The sequence below is a fragment of the Indicator indicator genome, chromosome 14, assembly GCF_027791375.1.
Source record: "Indicator indicator isolate 239-I01 chromosome 14, UM_Iind_1.1, whole genome shotgun sequence".
Lineage (NCBI taxonomy): Eukaryota > Metazoa > Chordata > Aves > Piciformes > Indicatoridae > Indicator > Indicator indicator.
Window position 1 is genome coordinate 8438354 of NC_072023.1, and position 23243 is coordinate 8461596.

Sequence of the window (23243 nt, forward strand, 5' to 3'; positions counted from 1 at the left end):
TGTTGGTGTGGCTTTTCAGTCCCCAGATTCTGCATCAGTGCCAGGCTGCACCCCAAGGTGCTCAGCCAGCTGCCTCTTGCCAGGCAGCAGCTTACAGCATTTCTGTAGAGCTTTCCTGAGCTGCAGAGGAAAAGAGGGCACAAAACTGCTGCTTCAGCATGTGTGTCTCTGCCTAGGGGTATTTAATCCTCGTGCTGATGCAGAAGATGAGCTTGGTGAGGCAGGAGAAATGGGAAACAGCTGTTGGAGCAGATTTCCTTCATTTACTTCATTTCCCTCCTCTAGTCTCCCTCCTTCTAGGTTTGCCCTAAAAGTGTTACAAATTAGCCCTGCAGAAAGAGATGGCTACAGGCAAGAGATGAGTTTGTATTTGATGCTGTAGCCTGTTGCAAATGCTGCACTGTTTTGTTCATTTTATTTTTTAATCAACAGATTGTAATTTATGCCTATGCAAGAAAAAAAAAAAGACCAAGACAAATAAAACACCAAAACTGCTCTGAGTGTTGTGCAGGTGAAATTTTTCTTGTGAAATAGCTAGTACCTATTCTTGTAGCTCTTATTCTGTGTATTCTCATGGTCAGTCCTTCTTTTCCAGCTTCTTCACTCCAGGGTGAGCAGTTTTCACCTTGTCTTTGAGCAGGCTCTAGACTACAAAAACTGCTTGGAGCAATGATGAAAGCAAGACTTACTGTGGAAAACTTAAATTCCTTGGGACTAAGTTCACATAGCAGTCTGTGCCAGACCAGAGCTGTAACCTCCAAGCCATCTCTGGGCATCTGTTCATCCTCTCTTACCCCAGGCAAGTGCAGAGCCTGTCTTGGCCCCACAGACTAGCACAAGAAGCTAGGGCAGCAGGGAGAGCAAAGAGAAAGGAAATGCTTAATTGTCCTCATCATGAGGAAGTTAACCTAGAGTGTCTGAAGGAGGATGGGCTGAAGGCAGTGCAGAAGGCCACCCTAAAAAAGGCTTTTTCTGCAAGAGGGTAGATTTAGATTAGATTATAAGGAAAAAAATTCTTTACTGTGAGGGAGGTGAGATATTGGAACATGTTGCCCAAGCTGGATGGGGCTTTGAGCAACCTGCTCTACTGGAAGGTGTTCCTGCCCATGGTAAGGGGATTGAAACTAGATGATCTGGTCTATTTACAGAAACAGATGAGGTCAAATTGCTGCAATGGCCTGGGGAGCACAAATTTATGCAGGTAGCAGAAGTGCTGTGCTAAAACTGCATCCTCTAGCAACATGTTTCTGCCAGAGCTGGCCCCCAAGGCTTTGCTGTAGCATATCTCCACACACGTACACATCTTGCACAGCTGACACTGCAAGCAGACTGCCTTTACCACTGCTGCTGAGAAGCACTGAACCTTAGGCAGAGTAAAAGCTCTCAGGGCTGGGCAGAGGCTGAGCAGCAGCTCTGCTCCATGGCATGCCCTCCCCTGCCACCACTGTGAATGCAGCCTCCTGTCACAGCCAGCAAAGGAAAACAAGGCCAGGCAAGCCTGCTTGGTGTTAAAGAAGCAAGCACTGTTTTTTCAGAGGGATAAAAAAGCACCAGGACATACTTTTAACTTGGAACAAACTTTTTTAAAATTTATTTTATAGATCACACCAGCCTGAGTGATCCTTGAATGCTGGTCACAAAAGAGAGATCACACCACCTCTTTGCACAAACTGAAGTAACCCCTCTTACAGTCATGGCAGTCTCCTTCATTTGGAGCACAAGGAATGGAGAAAGAGAAAACCGCCTGGAGCTCCCTGCTCCCTTTAGAAGTAGAGGGCAGTGAAATCAGATGCAGTTTGATGCCGCTAAAGGGCCAGAAGACAAACTAAACCAGGCTCTCCAGCCTTGCTTAGCCACACTTCACATCCCTCATAATGAGGGTGCTATTAGTGTTGTAGCTGCCTATGGTTCCTCCCTCGCCAGGAGAGTGCTGGTATTTAGGCACAGAGCTTGGAAAGGACTGTCTGACCTCCCCCTTCCACCCACTTGCAGTCTCTAAGGCAATGGATCCTTGTCTCCAAGCCATGTTCCTCACCTCTCCCATGCTGTTTAACGTTCTTGGAGTGCTGGTGCCAGTGTTGGGAGATGTGCTCTGCCACCCTGAGCCTGCTGTCCTCAGCTTGAAAGCCTACCTCAGATCAGAAGGTGAACTGGAATGAACTTCACACACAGGTGCCACAGAGCGAGAAATGGAAAGACCCTACTAAGGAGGCACAGAAACTTTACAGCCTCCCTCTAATTAATATAAAAGTCCTTCATTGGAGGAGGAAGCCCTCAAAGAAATCCAGACTAACCACACCTGCTGGGGAAAGCTAAGATTTCTGAGGATGCCTCCTCCTCCTTCAGAGCGTTACATACTCCCAACAGCTTGTGACAAACCAGTAGAGAACTCCCATCATTGTGGGAGCCAGATGAAGAGGCAGGGTTAGAAGAGATCAAAATAAGCAGGGAATTGATCACTTGCACAACACAGGGGTAAAAAACATTGTAACAATAAAGTTCATAGACTGTCCTTGCAGGGCCTTCCCGAAGAAGCCAGTATTTGTCATTAAAAGGAAAAAATGAAGTCAGAAAAATTACCACATACTTCCAAACCTGAAAGTACTTCTGTAGGTTTGGTACCAATCCATCATTGTCCTCTTCGGCCAAGTGGGGAGAAGACAAATCCTACCTCTGCCATGGCAAAGTTTGGCCAGTGAGTTCCAGAAAAGATCTGGAAAATCTCGGAGTCAACTAAATCAAGTCACGTTTGCTGGTGTCTCTGTTCCAAAGGTATGGTACCACTTGTGATCTCTGTCCATCGAGGTGAGAAGGCTTTCTCTGGTTCAAGGCATGGACCAAGTGTTCCTGCACTATATTCTTAATGCTGTCAATTGAGCTGCCACAGCCTTGAGAGGCAGCAAGATTTGCTCCAGTGTGCTCTGAACAAACAACAGGAGAAGCAACATGATGGGAAGGGCAACAGAATTAACAAATGATTGCCTGTTTCATTCTGTCTCTAAAAATCTTAAGTGCTATCAACATATTTGAGAAGGATATTTAGTATAGGATGCCTCAACATCAAGAACTGCTTTCCAACTTGTTTCTTTCTTAGGTCTCCAACTACTGAACTTTCTTACCATCTCCTTCAATCTTCAGTCATTACAATATTAAATTAAACTCACACAGAAATAGTTTAAGATGGAGAGAATCCAGAAACGTATCTGGCATGAGCCACAATGGCAAGGAAATGATGCCCTATGGAGCCATCCTAAGCAATGATTTGAGCCTTTGCATTTGATAACCCCTGGATCTGAAACAGCACACAGGAGGAGAGCAGCAAGTCCTGTGAACAGGCTGGGGTGAGGGAGGAGGGAGGCAGCTAACTGGCTCTTCTCAGTTCTATCCAGACTCTCATCTTCATGCACACAAAATATAATAAAAACTAATAGGAATAAAAACTAAGCCCATAATGTACAAAAATGTTGTTGATAGGGGGAGCAGGAAGGTGTCAGTTACTCAGTTCTCTGTGTCATCACCTTCATTAGCTTATAAATTATGCTCCTCTCCATCACTTCCTTCAGGGAGGAGGGACGATTCTTCTGCAGCCAATCAGCTGGGATGGGTTTTGGTTTAAGCTGCTCTGGATCTTTTGGATAAGAAATGAAGGGAAAGGGAGGAATTCCTCTGCAGGAGGAGTAAGAAATTCAGCAGCCACTGGCAGGAGTCACACAGGCTCCCTGAGATTTCACTTTATGACGCTGACCCCCACGTCTCCGGCCTCCTCCTCCAACTTTTGACTGAAAAACAAGAAAAGACACTTCAGTGTGCAGCCACCTGTGAATCAGAACATCAACACAACAGCAGCTCAGATGGATTACACACACATTCAGACAACAAGAGTGACTGATCAGCTTCCTACCAATGCAGGAAGGAGGTAAGGCAGGCAGATACACCATGAAGTTCAGGCCTTCAAGCTGGGGGAGGACCTGCTTTCCCAGTTTCCTGAATGCCTCACTCCCACAAGAGTCAGCAAGTGCCATGAGGCTCAGCATCTGAGAAATCAAGGCCTCAGGCTCCCTTGGTTTACAGAACAGAAAGAGAGCCCTTCCATCCCCCTACCAGGGCTCTCCTCCTAACCTGATTGTTCCCAGCCTCAGGCCAGCAAGCCCCCATTCTCTTTTAAAGCAGCCAAATACCTTATTGCCCTCACGGATGTGAGGCTCTTCATCCAGTGCAGGCTGAGGGGAAGCAGCAAAGAGAGAGAGGCAGAGGTAAGCAAGAACAAAACCAACAGAGACTCTCAGGGGGAGGGATGAAACAAAGAGCAAGCTGGGACTGCTAGTTACAACCACAGTGACACTGCAAGAAGACAAGGAGGAGATGGGGGATCAGTAAGAAACCACAAGCATATGCAAAGGGAGAGAACCCCTCTCAAAGAGCCCTCCTTCAGCAGCCAGCCTGGCTCAAGAGAAGAGCTAGGACAGACATGCTATTTTCCTTACTTACCAATGGTTGCAGGGCAGTAGGTGTCAATGGCACTGCAGATGTTGAGGGGGCTTCATCCCCAGCTGGTGGGCCTCCAGCTGCTGTCCCAGCTGGGGGAACACCATCCTCTCGTTTCGTAACAGCTCCCTTCTTGGTTGACTGCATCTTGATCTGCTGTGGCTTGGAGTTCATTGGTGAGTTATTGGTGGTCTGGAGTAACTGCAAATTAAAAAAGGGAGCAGCCAAAATCAGCATTAGAACAGGTAGGCCAATCTGGCAAGGTTCAGGGCTGCTTTTTAACAAAAAGCTTTGAGAGCACTGATACCAACAGCCATTGGGAGAAGAATGCAGCAGCAGCTGTTCAAAGAAATCACAGAATCACAGAATACATCTGGTTGGAAGAGACCCCAAAGATCATCCAGTCCAACTCTTGACCCAGCACTTAACAGTCAACACTAAACCATGTCCACATGCTGCTTAAACACCTCCAGGGACAGTGACTCCACCTCTGCCCTGGGCAGACCATTCCAATTCCTCTCTGTGAAGAAATGTTTCCTAGCATCCACCCTGAACCTCCCCTGGAGCAGCTTGAAACCATTTCCTCTGGTCCTGTCACCTGACACCAAGAAGAAGACGCTGGCCCCCTCCTTGCTCCAACTTCAGGTAGTTGTAGAGAGCAATGAGGTCTCCCCTCAGCCTCCTCTTCTCCAGACAAGAATCTAAGCCCCTGAACTGTTCCCCCTCATAGGGTGGAAAAGGCCATTCAGCTGAGGTGACGCATAGCCTTCCTCAATAATGACTCAAAGGGACCAGCTATAAGCTGTGAAAAAGAGACCAAGCCATAAGAGCCAGAGGCCTCTGGCTCACCTCTCACCTTGGCATTCCCTCATCCATACCAGCTAAAGACCCCACCACACAACAAAACACATGGTCCACAAGCCATGTCAGGGCTGACACTTGTGACTGAAGGATGGCCTCTTCCCTCAAATTTTCCAGAGCCACATGGATTTTCCTGCCGGCTTCTCAGTGCCAACAGTAGCCAATGGGGAAAATCCAGTGGAACTCTTCAGCCTTTACCTTGGTGATGGTACCCACGGCCTTGGTGCGGCCCTCCCGGAAGACCAGGCGCTGGTCTATGTGCAGGTACTCTGGGGTCTTGATGAAGCGGAAGTGCACCGTGGCTTTGTCCCCTGTCCGCAGGCAGTCCTTGTCCATGCTGAGAATCGTGGCGGTCTGGCGGATGCTGCCACAATGCACTGTGAATGGTAACGTACAAAGGCCTTCACCCACCTGTGCAGGGGGTGGAATAAGCTCCAGACAGACATCTCAGCAGCCCTTGCTACCCTGCAGCTGACAGCGTTGAGTTTGGAATGTTAAAGGTCTGCTGTGTGCCACAGACAGTACGAGGCAGACAGCTGTCCTTCTGCAGTCCTCAGAAACAAACCACACACAAGCCACTGAGGCTGCCTTTGAACAGAGACTTTCCTGAGGCACTCTCACCAGAATCCTACACACCAACCAGCCAGGTTTGAGGGTGAACCTAAAAATGAGTCTTTCAGTCAGCATCTGAAGCTGGAACCTTTGCACCACAAAAATCTGGCTCCACCTGGAGTCACAAATCCCCTTTATTACCTACATTCTTCACAGAATCACAGAGTTGTCAGGGTTGGAAGGGACCTCAGGGGTCATCCAGTTCCAACCACCCTGCCAAGGGCAGGGACACCTCACACTAGATCAGGTTGTCCAGAGCCACATCCAGCCTGGCCTTCAAAACTTCCAGGGATGGGGCTTCTACCACCTCCCTGGGCAACCTGTTCCAGTGTCTTACCACCCTCATGGTGAAGAACTTCTTCCTAATATCCAATCTGAATCTATCCACTTCTAGTTTTGCTCCATTCTCCCTAGTCCTATCACCACCTGACATCCTAAGTAGTCCCTCACCAACTTTCTTGTAGGCCCCTTAAGATACTGGAAGGCCACAATAAGGTCTCCTCGGAGCCTTCTCTTCTCCCCAACTTTCTCAGTCTGTCTCCACAGAAGAGGTGTTCCAGCCTATGATCCTCCTTGTGGCCCTTCTCTGGACACATTCCAGCACATACTTATCTTTCCTGTAATAGGGGCTCCAGAACTGGATGCCGTACACTCCAGGTGGGGTCTCACCAGAGTGGAGTAGAGGGGAAGAATCGCCTTCCTCAACTTCTCTTGCTGCAGCCTAGGATATGATTTGCTTTCTGGGCTGCAAGTGCACACTGACTTCACTACTCTCCTCTGTCAGCTCCCTCCCCTCTCTCTAATGCATTGCAGGGAAAGGTCAAACCAGGAACTATGGCTTACATTCAGGCTGGTGGAGCCATCAGGAGAAAAACGGTCTGTCTGGAGCTGATACCACCAGGAAACAAAGATGAGACAACACTCAGACACATACCCATGGCCTGATACCGTGGGCTGATGGTGGTGGGGTGATGGAGCACCAGAATTTCAGCTTCGAACTCCCATGATGCTTGTGGATTCAGGCGGGGTGACACCATTACCATGCCTTTCCTGATGGAAGAACGCTTGATCTGAAAAGCAGCAATGAAAAACCTTAGTGTGATTCTCCAGGGAAGAAAGTTGCTTCTCTGGCTGATTGCATCCAAGGAGGATCCTAAGGGATTGCACAGATATTAGCTGGTGCTCACCAAAAGGCAAAGCCAGAGCTGTTCAACAGTATGTAATAACTTTATGCAAAGGTTGCAAAAATCAAGTTCAGCTGAAGTTTCCAAGGAAGCTTTAAGCTGTAGTGCTGGGAATGTTGGATACTGAAAAAGAAGTTTTTACTTACTGATCCTTTGAAAGCAAAACACAGACTGGGTGCACATTACCCAAGGAGATCACAGGATCACAGGATGTTAGGGGTTGGAAGGGACCTCTGAAGATGATTGAGTCCAACCCCCTGCCAGAGCAGGACCATAGAATCTAGCACAAGTTGCACAGGAACGCATACAGATGGGTCTCGAAAGTCTCCAGAGAAGGAGACTCCACAACCTCTCTGGGCAGCCTGTCCCAGCGCTCTGTGACCCTCACGGTGAAGAATTTTCTCCTCACGTTGAGGTGGAACCTCCTGTGCTGTAGTTTATATCCACTACCCCTTGTCCTATCACAGGGTGCAAATGAGCAGAGCCTGTCCCCTCCCTCTTGACACCCAGCCCTCAGATATTTATAAACCTTTATTAAATCCCCTCTCAGTCTTCTCCAGACTAAACAGCCCCAGGTCTCTCAGCCTCTCCTCATAGGGCAGTGCTCCAGTCCCCTAATCATCATAGCCCTCCATTGGACTCTCTCAAGTAGATAGATCCCTGTCCCTCTTGAACTGGGGAGCTCAAAACTGGACACAATATTCCAGGTGAGGTCTCACCAAGGCAGAGTAGAGGGGGAGGAAGATCTCTCCAAAAGCATTCACACAAAATTCTAAGACCAAACACATCAAGTTTGGCATAGCTTAAACTATATCCTCTTAAAATCAGTGCAGCTTCTAGTGACAAAGTCCTTGCACCAGAGGAATGGCATCAAATTTGGCTAATTTTCAAGCCTCTAATCAAGCAGTTGGTCCTACAAGTTGAAATGAAGATGGTAAATACCCTGCATAGGTCACTAATGCAGCTGCAGCACAAGAAGAGACTTTTCTTGCAATGTCTCTGTTTTGTTACACAACTCCAACACTGTTCCTCATTACCTTGGGTCCCACTGCTTTGACCTGACTGCTGTCAGGTGGAACAACCTGGAACCCACAGAGGTTCCATGGGATTTTGATGCACCATGAGGCAGCTAAGGTCTGCAGAAGCAATCTGATTGCAGAGATCCAGTCTAGGGTGGATCCTGTTCTGGGAATCTAGAGCAGATCATCTCACCTTCTTCAAAGCAAAGGAGGCAGTCTGGCCTCCCCGCACTTCTTTGACAGGCATTCTCTTGCGGTGGATGGACTTGACAGCGATAGGCAGGAAGTTGCCAAGAGGGTCTGGCCCCAGCAGCAGGGTGTCATTTAGCTTGATTAGGCCTCTCAGTGTTGTCCCAGACACAACTGTTCCTACACCCTACACCAAAAAAGAAAAAAAAAAAACACGGTAATTGAGGTTACTCAACCATGCTATCAGAAGAGTTCTAGAGCTTCCCTCTCTAGGGAAGATGTCTTCTTCAATCTGAAACAGGAAGCAGGGCCCTTACTGGGACAGAGTAGGTATCATCTATCTGGAATTCTGCTGGCTCTTCTTCCCTGTAGCTGGTTCGTGGAGACAACAGATTAAGAAACATCTTCAGCAAATCTAGGTTCTCCCCAGACACGTTTGAAATCTGGAATATTGGGCACATCCTGTAACAGAAAATTCAGAAAAATAGAGTTAGTTCACCTCCCTGCCTGGAGTTCCAGAGAGGTGCAGGGAGACATCCAAAATCCTGAGACTGAATTCAATACACAGTACTAGGGAGAGCCTGGCAGTCAGACACACAACACTCCACGTTTGAAAACCTGCAACATTGCCTCTGCCTTCTAATGACAATCAGGACTAGGTGTAAGGTTCCAGGACTGAAGGAAGCTGAACACCCTGCCATCTTCTGCAGACTGCCCAGAAGCAGCCTCTCATTTCTGTCAACACAAGCAGGCCAATCTCAGAATCAACACATTCTCATGGAATCAGCACATCACATGGGAGATGCAACCTTCACACACCTAGAGAATGGGACTCTCTTTCTGAATCTTCTCACCCAGACTCCAAATAGGATTGAAAGAGAAGCAACTCTCCTCTAGTCCCATTACCTCTCTGAGCTGAAGTTGGAGGCTGTTACAATGACATCATCCTTGCTCTGAACCAGCACGGGAATCTTCCTGCACCCTGGGGACTTCAGCAGTCGCTGTAACAGCTTCAGGGTTTCTTAAAGGGTGAAATGAATATTGTTAGGGCAGCATCTCCTGTCTTTATAGATCACTTTTGCGAGGTCTCTCCCCAAAGGGAGACTGTGCTCTTGCCACTAATAGACAGGAGAAGAGGGCTAAAGGTGCACGAGTGAGAGTTTGCTCCAGCCCTTTCATTTTGTGCCAGCTAGCCTGCTGCCAAGCAACACTGTACATGGACACATACTTGCACCTGCAAGTGCGATGCTGTGAAGCAGACATTTTATAGCTGTCATTAAGCAGCTTTAAGCAGTTACAAGGTATTTCCTCTTCCTAGAAAGAATTTTTCACATTGAATCCAGTGAAAACCAGCAGCACTCAGGAATTGAAGTATTTGAGAATATGTGACTTTGGAATCAATTCTGATCAAACGAACCTCAACACATTTTCCCTAGCAACCGACACTGAAAGGTTAGCATCATAGAATTGTTTCAGTTGGAAAAGACTTCCAAGATCGAGTCTAACCATTGACCTAACACCACCATGGCCACTAAACCATGTCCTGAAGTGCCATATCTACATGTATTTTTGAACACCTTCAGGGATGGTGACTCCACCACCTCCCTGGGCCACCTATTCCAATGCCTGACAATCCTTTCAGTAAAGAAATTTTTCCTAATATCCAATATAAAGCTCTCCTGGAGCAATTTGGGGCCATTTCCTCTCTTTCTATCACTTGATGCTAGGGAGAAGAGACCAACTCCCACCTAATTACAACCACCATTCAGGTAGTTGTAGAGAGCAATGAGGTCTCCCTTCACCCTCCTTTCTCCAGATTAGAGAAGAGGTAAAGATCACCAGCACAGGCTAGGACAGTGCAGGTGGACCAGATCCAGGAATAAGAAATTTGGGACAAAAGTAATGGCTCTCAACTTTGATCTTTTGCCTCTTTTTAATTTCTTTCCTAAGCCTCATATCTACCAGCCAGCAGGGGCATTACCTGATGCACTAACATCAGCCTCCTAAAAAATGCCTTACAATAAATGAGGAAAAAAGAGCAGGTTAGTATGGGCTTGAAAGAGAAAAACCATTTGTATTCTGCAATTGTCATCCAATTAGACACTTTTTGTGAACAAATGATTGCCTACAGGAAAGTAATGTTTTGGATACAGAAACACAAAACATCTAATCATTCCATCTGCTGCTCTTCATACCTACACTTGAGCCAAATCTTGTGTCTATTTAATTGAACAGAACATGACACAAGAGCGGCCTTCTCCCAAGGGTAGCTCTCCTCTCCTCACCCCGAGCCAAACCTCCTTCTTCTTTCCCAGTTATTATCCTATGGTCTGGCCTTATGTTTATTTGCCAAACATCTATTATAGAGATATTTACATTATCTTCTGATCACATCTATCTGTTTACCTAAAATATATTTAGGATTTTTACAGTCATGAACCAACCACAGGCAGTACCAGGAGCATTCAGCTTCCTGATTCTTAGGACTGATTATCAAAAAAACACATTGCTCCAGATAACCATGGCACATTCCTGAAGGTGTGAGAAAGGCATCAAGAGGATTTTAAGCATGAGTTAGGCACAACCTAAAAAATGTCAAGCATAGGTTAAAGGGACATAGGTTAAAGGGTTAGAGGTACTGCTTCAACTGCTGCTGAGCAAAAAAGTCACTATCCCCCACTGATCACTGTGATCTTCACAGCCATTCCTGCTTGTGTCTAGTCCAGTTATGCTACCATAGGCCACACACAGAGCTGCTTTGAACCATGAGTTATTAAGTGTTACTTAGTTGTTCAGACAGAGGAAGCAGCTGCTGTAGTGATGCCAGCATATCTGAGAAGTACTCAGGTGAGCAGAATGTAAAAAGCAGCTGCCTCTTCACCTAATGGCTGCTGGAGAACAGGTTTGATCACAGCTGTGGGCAAGGAGGAAAATAACTTTCAATAGAACTTCCAGAATGTTCTTCCACATTTAAGTAACCAGAGAAAAAGCAAAGCCACAACTCCAGGCAGCTGTATACTTCTCTCCTTAAGAGTCCACTTTTGGTTTGCCTACCTGAGTCTCCCAAGTGAGGTAATTTTAAAATGAGTGAACTGCCTGCAAAATGGGCAAGGGAAAAGGATAGATTTCTCAAAGGTAAGATGTACTCAAAACCAGATAAAGCAGCTTTCTTCCAGCAGTAATTCCTCAATGCAGAGGACAACAGCACATAGAGAGGCAAGAAACAGCCCTGGAGTCAGCTTGCAGGACTCACCTTGCAGGATGTTAGCAGGGCACATGTCTATCTTGGTCACCACAACAAAGACAGGAACATTAAGTGCAAGCGCCAGGCCTAAGTGCTCCTTGGTCATTCCAACAATCCCAGCATTACTGCCAACCTACAGCGGGGAAACAAGACACAGTGATGTAAACATGCCTCCTGCAGTGAGCTGAGTTACAGAGAAGATCTTGTGTCAGACGTTCAGTAGGCTGTGATTAGGTTGTAGACACGTCATTGGGACTGTACAAGAAGCTTGCATTCAAGAATCTTGCATTCAAGAAGCTTGGGCCTGTCTGAAACTGACAGTCCTAGGGTGCTTGCCTCAGAGCCCTGGCTAGATATCCACAGTGGCTGCTGCTCTCCACCCTCTGCCTCCCTCTACAACCCCACAGGGACATTTCCAACAGGAAAGAAATGGAGGCTGTTAAAGCTGTGAACAGCCCTGCTCCTGCTGGTGCTGTACATCTTTCTTGCTACCTACCATAAGCATGCAGAAGTCAGGTAAGTGGCCGGTCATGCCAAAGACGGTGGTTTTCAGATACTTTTCATGACCAGCCAGGTCAATGAAAGTAATGACCTTGGTGGATTTCTCACAGATCTTTGTCCATTCCAAGCTGCCACCGTGGCTGTCAGGCTTGTTGACCACGTTGCCCTCACTGTCGAAGCCCAGAATGTCGTTGCCCACACTGCTGGTGCGGCCTGACTCAATCTCGTGCTTATGGCGGAACAGCTTTTGCCGAGCAAAGCCTCGACCATTGTCCAGTTCACCATGTGTCAAAACACCTAGCAAAGTGCTCTTTCCTGCATCCACATTGCCAACCACTGCTACCCTAGAGGGGAAAGGAGAAAGGAACCTGGTAAAATCTGATACCTGTAGAAACAAACAAGCAATCTAGCCCCCAGTTCCAGTAAATAATTAGTTTTTTCTCCATCACCTTCAAAGAGAGATTAAAAAATGTTACACCTTTACAATCAGAGCAGAGACTCTTTCACCATTAGTAGTTAATAGTAGAAATCCCAGACTCTATGGAAGCCTGTGGAAATGTCACTGGAGTCCAGAACACAATCAGCTGAAGCTGACATTACTTGTTGGCATAGAGAGTAGCTTTCTACAATCCAACACAAACACTACGGCAATTAAAAAAAAACAAAACAAAACAACATTAAATCCCAACTTGGTCTACAATACCGCTGCCTTTTTCATATCCCTTATGGGGCAATAGCACAGGTGCTAGGGAGAGCACAGAAACCTAAATTGTTGTTCTCATAAAAGGAAAAGCTCAAACAACAATGTAACATTTTACAGGGAAATCCTCTCTTACAGTCGTCTCCTTCCTTGTGGCTGTTATGGCTGTTGGCAAATCTTGGAAATCCATTATATCCAGGTCTGGGCAGACACTCAAGTCATGTTATACAAACTATTATGTGCCCATTAAAAGGTGACTTGAATCACCACAGTCTTGGAATAGAATTGAACTCTTAGTCAAAATACTCAGTTCCAGCAGCATGCATATATGCAGACAGACACACACATATGACTGGGATTCCAGCCCACAAAAGCTCCCCAACCTGCCAAACTGTCACCCAGACAGCAACAGCCCTCAGCTAAACACAGGCAAATCTCCACAAATAGTTTGTTCACAAAAGAGACAGCAGCAACAAGAAAAAGGTGATTTCATTAGCAAGGAGTGGTCAAGCTCAGTTCCCTTTGTTGGGTAGCTACAACACCCAGACTCAAACCAGCGTTGCTGGCTCAGCATCACAGACTGCTCACATGGTAAAAATGCAGCTGGGCTGCTGACTAACCCTGTCTCCACCCGGCTCCTCACCTGACCTCCAGGAAGTCGTTGTCACCCACACGTTTCCGAACAAGGTAGTCGCGCACCTTGCCCCCTGCCTCCTGGTGCTCCCGCAGGAGAATCACGTCTGCCTCAATCTGCTCTGCCATGCTCTTCAAGGTGGCATAAGACGCTTCCATGTCTGCCTCACTCAGACCATATTCAGTCCCATCTAGTATGATGTTGAGGAGACAAAGGACAGTCAGTGAACACCACCTTGCCACAGCCAGAGGCTGTCATTCCGATCTGGGTTTATACGTGGGGTGGAGATGCCAGCCATGTCAACAGAACAAGCACCTTTTGCTCAAAATAAAACAGGATGCTCTTCACTCTAAGCCTTTAAAGCACCACCTTTCACCTAGAGGAGTTTTATTCACAATTTCTGCAAGCAAATGCTTAGGGATTGACAAGAAAGGCACATTTCCATCTAATTCCTTCATTTCACACGCAGGAGGTACTCTGTGTGCCGTTTCCTTCAGTCAGCCAGAACACCTCCCCTCTCAGTGAAATAAAGGGAGAAGCATTAACAAAAGGAATGCTTTGACTGAAATATTACCACAATTAACCAGTGAATGTGGGACCAATTTAAATAACCAGGTTATTTTATAATACCACATCTCAAGCACATTTTCTGCAAGTCTGGCCTACACAGCAAGTTCTTTAGTCCCCACATACTCCACTTAAAACAATGTTTTTGGCATGTCTCACTACCTTCAGTCTGGCAGCTGAAGGAAACGCTGACAGCACATGAGGTCAGGAAAAAACCAAGGTAGCAATGCTGCCTCTGAACTCAGGTCCACCAGACAAAGACCTGACGGTCAGAGCAAGCCAGTGGCAACTATCTAGACAAGTTTAAAGGCCTCCACAGCTTTCAGCTTCTCTCCTAACCCAGGTGCTGAGAAGCTACACAGATTGCAGGCCAGAATCTACTCTGTAGGTAAAAAAAAAAAAAAACAAAACCAAAACAAAGGTGGAGAGCCACAGAGCACCTGGATAACCAAAGCTATTGCTGTGTACCTATTCACCTGCATAGCTGACTCATCAGCTGGTAAGCAGTAACTGCTGTTTGCATGAACTAATCAGCATTTTAACTACTGCACAGCTTTACAACAAGTAAAGTTGCAGGGTGACTTCCAATCCACCTCATAAACTTGTTGAGGAGCTGTTGAGACAGTCGGGAAAACAAAACCCACCCCATCTGGCATCTTGTGTAATAGAAGGAGAATGAGAAGTAGGGGACAGAAGGTAAGAGCCAAGGGAGAAAGGGAAGGGTCGCTACTGGTGAAGCAGTGAGTTTTCTGGCAGGTTTCACTTGTTTCTCAGTCATCCAAGTCAGGTATCCATGACCAAAATCACAGACACTCAGAATAAATGAGAAGGACCAATAGAAACAGAGATATCAAAGATTTTTTTTTCTGTTGGCTATTACTTCCAATTTACAGAAAAGATCCTCATCTTCCTTGACTATGCAGCAATCCAAACAAAAGTCTGAATTTTAGCTCATATTTTAAGAAATAAATGCCTGTTTCTAAGTACCTCATTGCAAGAGCCACTAGTTAACACTTGCAAAGGATATCCTACAAGAGAAAGCAGTTCCTAAGCCTGACTAGCTAGATCTCCACTGCAGATACAGTTATCCCAAACATCAAGGATTCAGACTATATGTGGGAAGCTCACTTGGATCCTATGACACTGGCTGCATAACCACTGGTCATCTAATCCTAGCTCCTCTTCTCTTCTATGTTGGTTGCTTACCAACACCAAGAAAATGCAGAAAGTACACAGCTCAAGTAATGCAACTCTCTCCCTCCATTATCTCAACCAAGGCTGGCACTGATAACTATTTGATATCCAGCAGATACTTAATATATTTGAAACACGCCTTTAGCCTTACAATAGCCATAGACAATTTTTTTTTTTTTGCATTTAGAAAATACATTTCAATTTCAGAGCAAGGCCATGTTAAACATTATTCTACCAGCATCAGCTGCAAATATCAAAACTGTGAAAAACGAACAAAAAAGGTCATCTATGCTACGTGCTAAAATCTGCAAAGGTAAGTGACTGCAGTCACCCACCCCCAGTTAATGTGGCAATAAAGCCCTCATGCTGAGAAAAGGGAAACCTTTCTCTTCATAATACAAACATGCACTAACAAAGGAAGTCAGCAGCATATATTTTGGCTATCTGAAGTATCTCCAATACATTCCTGTGGGGTAAAAGTACTGTTATTTACACTGGAGAAGTGAACGAAATCAGACAGAACAAGACCTCCATCAGACATTGAGGGTGTCTGTATTAAAACTGTGGCTGTAACTTCAAGTCCTTCTTCTTTTTCTGGACTTCCTAGACAACTTATGCCTTATTAAAAAAAAAAAAAAATGTATGACCTTACACAAAAGATGTGTTTAGCTCCACTACATAAGACAATTGCTGGTAGGAATGAAATAAAAGAAACTGTCCCACATGACCTGCTATACTTCATGGAGGTTTCCAAGTTATTCTGGAGAGTAAGTACTACCTTCAGCAGCAGTTCAGTTACATGAACTAGGTGCTTCTTACAATTGTAAAGTGGGGCTTTTTCGTTTGTTTGGTCGGTTTTTTTCTGAGGAAGCAGTACTCACCTGATCCTTGACCAATGACATAAATGGTTTCCCCACATCCCTCATCAATTCTCTCTGACATCTGCTGGAGCAAACTGTCATACTGCTCTGAAGTTGGGCTCACCATAACCAGCTGGAAAAAAAAAAAAAGATTAAATGTTCATTGGCAGGGGTCAAGCAAACAACTTCAAAACTAGCTTCGGTTGTAAGGACACTCAATCTGTGTGTTCTATTGAAAGAGAAGGCCTCTTTTTCAAGGACACTTTCTGGTGGCTCATTTTTGTTGTGCTTTTTTGTTTTGACTTTTGTTGTTGTTTTCTTTCAAACCAGCTTCACTGGCAGCTTGTGACACTGCACAAAGTTATTTGTCTGATCTCAGCGTTCATTTATGTTGGAAGAGATACTTCAAAGCAAGTAAGAATAGCAAGCATGTTATTTTGAAGTAACCCGTGTTTAAAAGCCACATGTAAGTGAACATCCCAGTGCTGCTTCTGTGTAATATGTTTCTGTGCAAAGAAAACAGAAATGGGAGGAAATATTTTCTCCAAAGAAATTCATTCACTGGGTACTCCACAGTCCCTGCTGCACAGAATGGTGCTGCTCACCCAAAACATGACACAGGACAGCCAGAGGAAGCCATCCAGAGCTCACTGCAAAGTGCATCAAAACCTAGAACATCTCATCAATCTTTCACATGTTTAGCTCCCCTTTTGTTTTTTGAGGGGGAAGAGGAAGAGAGAAAAAGAATACGCATTATTTTCAAACTCCTAGCAGAACTTTAGGTATTTTATGCTACGGTACTGAGAGGCAGACATACAAAACAGTTCGTATGAGCATATTTGGACATTTCACCACTGAAGAGCTGCACTTCTGCAAGCCAATAGCTCCATTATATAGCTCCATTACCAACAAGCTTTGACTACATTTATTGCAACAACCACAACTTCTTTTGCCTTTCCTGCAGAGGTGTCAAGAAAAGGAAAAAGTGGACAGACGTAGAAGGGAAAATGAGGATAAGCAGATAATGCTTCAGGAAGGAGTTTTCTCAGAAGACAGTGATATAGCACCATTATTGGCAAACACTTGCATCTCACGCAGATTAGCCGATGAGGTTCACACAGAATGGCCATACTGCTGGCATGGTAGACCAACACCACCTTCATCACCCATTCATGACCAACTGGCTATCTGCTCTCTAGCTGTCTCCATGGTTACAAATCCATTGGGGGCCAAGCACCCTGATACAACACTTCAATCACTGCCTGTTGTGACTGGGATAAACATTTCTGTTAAAAAGGCACTTTTGGTAAAAGTCATAAATGCTATCACCTACGAACAGCCCCATGGGCAGGCACGCCTGTGCCATAATACAACACTCCATGAAATCCATGCTTCCACTAGCTATCCTTACATAGGCGTTCCAAAATCATGCTCAGAAAGACATACTGCCCTTCACTATGCAAAAAGGACAGTCTGAGATCTGTGCTAGATTCGCTTAAAACTTACAGTTTACAGCAGTTCAAGCACAGCAAACATTCTCTATCAACACAGCCTGACCCACCAGCACAATGTGCATTCAGGAAGGGAACTACCTTTACTACCTACTACTATGTAGCTAATGAAGACCTTTATTAGAAATCTAGAGTGTAAGGGAACCCCAAATCCCATAAACTATGTTTAAGCAGCTTTCAAACCTATAGCAACACATGCATTTGGAAAACTGAAGCACATACAGCAAGCGTTGGTTAGAAGGCTTAAAGCAGCCAAAGCAATGATTTCTTCAATTGTTAAGGGTCACAAAGAGCCCATCTGCAAGAGCCAGACAGCTACAAGAGAGACAATCACCTTCATGTGCCTCTTTCAGGCACATGCCCTACCTAAGCTATGTGGCATGGGTAGCAAAGCACTCTGAGCTGGAAGGCCACATAATCTTTCTACTGCATACTACAAAGGACTGAGTCTTGTCTTTATTCACCGTTCTTTTGGATTTGTTTTCTTCTTAAAGGAAACCACTGGATCTAAATGCACTTAGAGGGAAATCAGCAGCTGTTCTGACACTTCATCTGGACAGGAATGGAAGGCTGTGTGCAGATGTGTGGGGCTTGTTTTGCCCAGCAAAATTCCTGGAAGCACAGCAGACAGGCTCACTGTTCAGGTGAGGGCACCAGTGCAGATCAGTGCAGGGAGATCTATTAAGCAGGCTCTCATACACACACACACATCAATAAAACAATGTGGGCCACCATTGTAGAGGCACACTAACTTCAGTTTCTGCAAGCCTCATCACCAGCTTCATTTCCTGTAAGTTCAAATGCTTCAGCAGTGTGAGTGGGCATGGTGTTGTCTGAAGTACATTTCAGTTGCACAGCTCACTCTAGCCTTTCTTCATGGTGTCAGGTAGGAGTGCTGGGAGCTCAAACAGCTTGTTATCCACACACATCAGCTCAAAGTACTGTTTCCCCACCCTGCTGCTTTCATGGCCATGCAAAGGTCTGCTGAAGGGTGTTCCAAACTGCCTCCAAAGCCTACCCTGGGGCCAGTGAAGTTTACAGCTGACATAGTGGGATGTCAAGAGAAGGACATACAGAACAAATAGAAGCCTTCATGGATCACATCTTCCAATGCTGTTCAGCATTGCTAATGGCTGCTTCTGTAGCCCCCATCCAGTTCTGCAGTTTCCTAGGTCACTGTAACACTTTACTTGCTGTTTTGAAGATCTCTTCAGCCAGCCTCCTGGACAGAGGGAGCCTGTTCTTTGCCATCTCCTGGGTGGGAGAGAGGCCCTCCACCCTGGCCTCTCTGCTTTTATTGCTTTTCACCTTTGAGCAATCCCCTCCACACTTGCACTATGTATTTGTGTTTTTCAGAGGTTTTCATGAAATAAAACATTTCACTTTTCTTCCTTCCACTTTGCCAGGCATTGAGCAGTTAACAGTAGGAGTCACATGGGTCTCGAAACCTCAGAATTCCTACAGAGCAAGAAAAAGTAACAACCAGTTATTGGCTTACTCTCATGACAGCAGAAGGAAACATATCTCATAAGTTTCAGATGCCATCTCTAAAATTGCTTCCCAATCTCAGGGCAGAAACAGCTTTTCCCACCTTTCTCCCCTGATCAGTTTTAGGATTAACACACACCAGAGGTGGGTAATGGCTACAGCTGTCTGAGTTTACTCCAGGGGAATATGTTGGACTGTACCATTCTGCACTACCGAGCAGCCAGAAAGAGGCCATAACATTAATTAACAGCAATTGCAAGAAACCAGTGAGGTTGAGCTCAGGTTACATCTGCACTACCACAGGCAGTCCTTAAAAAAGAAGCATCCCACGTTCATGAGGTGCACAAACCATAAAGATTAAGGGCAAACCAAATATCATGTGGTAGGTAGTGCTGCTTTCTTGAAATAACACAGCCTCACAACTGGCATGGTTGGAAAGCCACTGGGGGAAAGGCACCTTCTGTAATGTCATATTTTGCTATTTTCTGTGGACACACATAGCTTAAGTGCTACTAATATTCTGTTGTCAACGTAGATCCAATGTATCAGCTTCACTAATAACCTTGTGTGATACGGTTTTGACCTGAAAGGTGATTACTGTTGCAGTGTCTTAGTATCAAAGACAAAACAAACACCCATCAAGACTGACATGATACTGAACTTGTGCTGATGAATGGAACTGTTTGCCTGACCAGCAGACAAGGTGCACTTGATAACTCAATCCCAAAGTGTTCCTTCCTAAAAAGGGCACACCTTACAACGAACACCCTGGAGGAGGACTGGGAGAAAAATATGTAACACAGCAAAGGGGTAGGTCAGAGCAGGACAGAAGCAACAACTAGCAAACGAATTAACTGCAGTAGGAATCACCATTTTAAGCAGGAATTGGAGGGCAGTAATTCAACTGGGAAGACATCAAAAATGGGGGGTTTGGGTGGGGCAACTCTGCATTCTGACATATAGTAGCAGACTAACTTGGAGAGATGGGGCAGAGCTCTCATGCAAGATGGGGATGAATGAAAGGTCTAGGAAAAAGATAGCTGGTGTACACTGCTGTATGGAAAAGTAACTTGTAATAAAGGTAAAAAAAAAAAAGCTTACCTATTGCCTCCTCAGTGCCTGCAGATTTCTAGGAATGGAAGACAGGCTGGCATCGCAAATGGATGTTGTAGGAGAAAAGCATTCCACTTTGTCAAGAGTTTTGGCTAGATTCTTGGATGTGAAGAACCAGTGACACAGCCTTCAGTGTCCTCCTGGGCCCTCTTCCACATCAGCCACATCCAAGACAAAGCACAGATCGATATTGGCATCCTGTATCAAAATCTGGTCCAGCTCATTAAGGCATGAACGGGTGGCTCAATAAATACTGTGGCTTTGACTTCTGCTTTTTACTATAAGACATCTTTGTAACATTTGTTTGAATACAGTTACCACATTGAAAAATACTGGTCATTCCCTCAACAATAAATGCTTCTGCATCCACACAACACAATTCCTCTCTCTCCATTTCTTCACAAAGGGCAAGAAAATCCATGACTTTGGAACAATTAAAGCTGGAAGCATGAAAAGGAAGGACGGCAGAAAGACAAAAAGGAGGAAACACCAGCTACACTGACTGATGGATCACATAATGTCAAGTGGATGAAATCACATTGTCAGGAGACTTCAGAGGGGGAGATGGCATCACAATTCATCAAATTCTTGGCAGCAAAAGAGATCAGTCCATCAAGGAAAAAACGGGAGACGGTGCAGAAAGGCAGCTGATGGAGTCTGTGGTGGGCCATGGTGTACACGTATCACAATGAACCTCCCTGAAAGGCGGAACTGTGAACGGATCCTGACAGAAGTAAGACCATCACACAGCTGTCACTTGGACTCTAGAAAGGAACTGCACGAGGTCAACAAACCTTTTTGTGTTGACCTAACTCCAGGTTGCAAGAGCAAAGCACCCTTGTTGCTGAGCCCTTGTGCTCAAAAGTTACGAGCTCTGACTTGCTTTCAAGATTGTGAAGGAAGCCCCAGAACCAGTACAACTGGCAGCAGAGATAACTACAGAGAACCAGCGTTGAGGAAAAACGTGAGACGTTAAAGCAGCTGTCAGCTTCAAACCCTGCGCTTGCTGAGCGGATGCAACACCCGCTGCAGGCGCTTCCCCGAGGAGGGGAAAGAGCAGGATGGACAAGCCTGTCAGCACCCTCCTTTCCCAGCCAGGTCACAGCATTCTCTCAGCGTTTCGTAGCTCAACTTTACCGCGCTTCTCCCGGCCGCCTCCCGACGACACGGCGGGTTCTGCCACCCGGCCCTCCGCGCCCGGACGGGTGATGTTGGGGCTGGAGGGGCCGAGCTCCTGAGACCCAGCTCCAGCCCACGAAGGAGCTCCGGCATGACGTCCCCCTACCCTGTCAGAGGCAAGTGCCCCCGCCCCAGCCCCTCGATCTTCTGAGATGAGGAAAGCGGCTGGCTGTGGCTGTCGAGCTGGCCCTAGCTGTCGGGTCGGCCCCGGCCGACGGGCCACCCCGCTCCGGAAGGGCTGGGGGTGACATCTTCACCGGCAAGGCAGGAGCCAGGGAAAGGGCAACTCGGGGCCCGGCGGGATGATGGCGCTCGCCACCGCCCGCCCCCCTGCCGGGCCTACCTTACTGGTGAGGTCGATCTCGGGCTCGCCGTTAAGCGCTTCGCCGTCCTCGGTGTCGAAAGCAGCACGGAGGGGACAGGCGGCCGCCGCTATGCGAGGCCCCCCGCCCGGGGAGCCGGGTTCCGGAGCGAACATACAAGCCGGCACCGGTGAGCCCCCCATCGGGGATCGACTCCGTTCCGCCGCCGCCATTTTCCCTGTCCCGGCCCTCCTCCTCCTCCTGTCCCGGCCCTCCCCTCCCCGTGCCCGCCCCTCCGCCCCGGGAGGCGTGGCGGCCCTGTCCCCGGTCCGCCAAGGCAGAGCCAACCAATCACCGGGTAGGAACGGGGCTATTATCCTGTGGCCATGACGACGGAGGGCCGGGCCGTTGTTATTTAGGAGGGAGGGACACACCCCCACGGAGCGCGCGAAGCCAATGGGAAAACCGCTGCCAGCTCGGCTTGTTTTCTATAAATATACACACAACAGAGTCCGCTCGACGTGTCCCGTGCCTCCCACCCAATAGAAGAGCTGACCCTTCTGACAAACAGCCTAAAGACCAACCGGATAAGAAGATTTGAGTGATTGGGAGGGACTAAACAACTGTCAAGATGAGCGGGATCCTCCCTCGTGGGTGGGTACTCTTTCAAGCTAGCCAATGAGAAGGAGAGATGTTTTCATAGACAGTTTTTTAAGCCAATAAAAAGGGGAGAAAGCTCTCCCTGTCTATTCAAGATACGGGCCCGGCTCTTCCACCCAGGCGCTCCGCTGAGGTGGCGGTTCCCGGCAGCTCTTACGCCTTGCTCAGGAGGCCGCCAGCTGCCGGGATGGGTCAGCGGTCGGCAAGGGGACCAGCCAGTCACTGCACAAACGGGAACAGCCGCGCCCAGCCCCTCATGCCCTGGGCTCCTGACAGAAATCCCCTCTGCTTGGCCCGGCTGCCTGCCGGGCGAGGCCGCGGTGTTCGGACCGTGAGGGGCGGGACACCAGCGCCAAAACAAAGAGAAAATCCCGCCCACTGGGGGGTTTTGCGGGCTGGCAGGTGAGCCAGAAGCGGCGGACAGGCGGCAGGGAAGTTGTCCGTCCAGCTCCTCCACCGGGCAACCCATCTGCTCAACTGCCGGTTTGGCCCAGAGAGAAGTCGGAGAATATTTATGTCTATTCAACAGGCGGTAAACCACTTCATTTGTCCCGGCTTTTTTATCGCAGCGTGAGAATCGACGCTCTTATTAATTAAGCAGGCGAGAAGAGAAAGGAAATTGAAGTTCAGGGAAATTAACTCGCCTACAGTTATGCAGCAAACCAGCCCCAGGGCCAGGAATGAGCCTCGCCTGCCTTAAGCTGCACACCGGGGCATTCCCTACGCCAAGCCCTGCCTGCGCCCCGGCAGCAAACCCAGACGGCCCCCGGCCCCTCTCTGGGCACGAAGTCCGCAAGCCACGCTGCCGCCCACGTCCGCGTCGGGCTTCTAGCTCTCGGAACGTTTCCAGGGCGATCCGGAAAGCTGGCTGCGGCTTTGAGGCGAGCACTGACTCCGCTGGTCTCCCGGGACGCGATGGAATCCAGCCCGCAGCACCGCC

General features: G+C 47.2%; 1 protein-coding gene across 1 annotated transcript; it reads right to left on the reverse strand.

The window, feature by feature from the left end:
- Positions 1 to 3324: 3324 nt before the first annotated feature.
- On the reverse strand, positions 3325 to 21876 carry GTPBP1 (GTP binding protein 1). Its single transcript, XM_054386604.1, has 12 exons — positions 21685 to 21876; positions 16072 to 16183; positions 13439 to 13619; positions 12091 to 12439; positions 11604 to 11727; positions 9257 to 9371; positions 8668 to 8812; positions 8355 to 8537; positions 6893 to 7028; positions 5545 to 5723; positions 4489 to 4686; positions 3325 to 3779 (listed from the first exon to the last, which is right to left on the reverse strand). The coding sequence occupies exons 1-12, from the start codon at positions 21874 to 21876 to the stop codon at positions 3687 to 3689; spliced, it is 2007 nt and encodes a 668-aa protein (XP_054242579.1). The 3' UTR covers positions 3325 to 3686.
- Between the last annotated feature and the right edge of the window lie 1367 nt (positions 21877 to 23243).

Bases quoted from the DNA above. Each gene is read 5' to 3' on its own strand.
- GTPBP1 (XM_054386604.1), bottom strand. From the start codon at position 21,876: ATGGCGGCGGCGGAACGGAGTCGATCCCCGATGGGGGGCTCACCGGTG. The intron at 13,620-16,071 runs GTGAGTACTGCT...ACATCATACTAG, and splicing joins TGTCATTGGTCAAGGATCAG to ATGGGACTGAATATGGTCTG. The intron at 12,440-13,438 runs GTGAGGAGCCGG...TTTCCCCTCTAG, and splicing joins AACGACTTCCTGGAGGTCAG to GGTAGCAGTGGTTGGCAATG.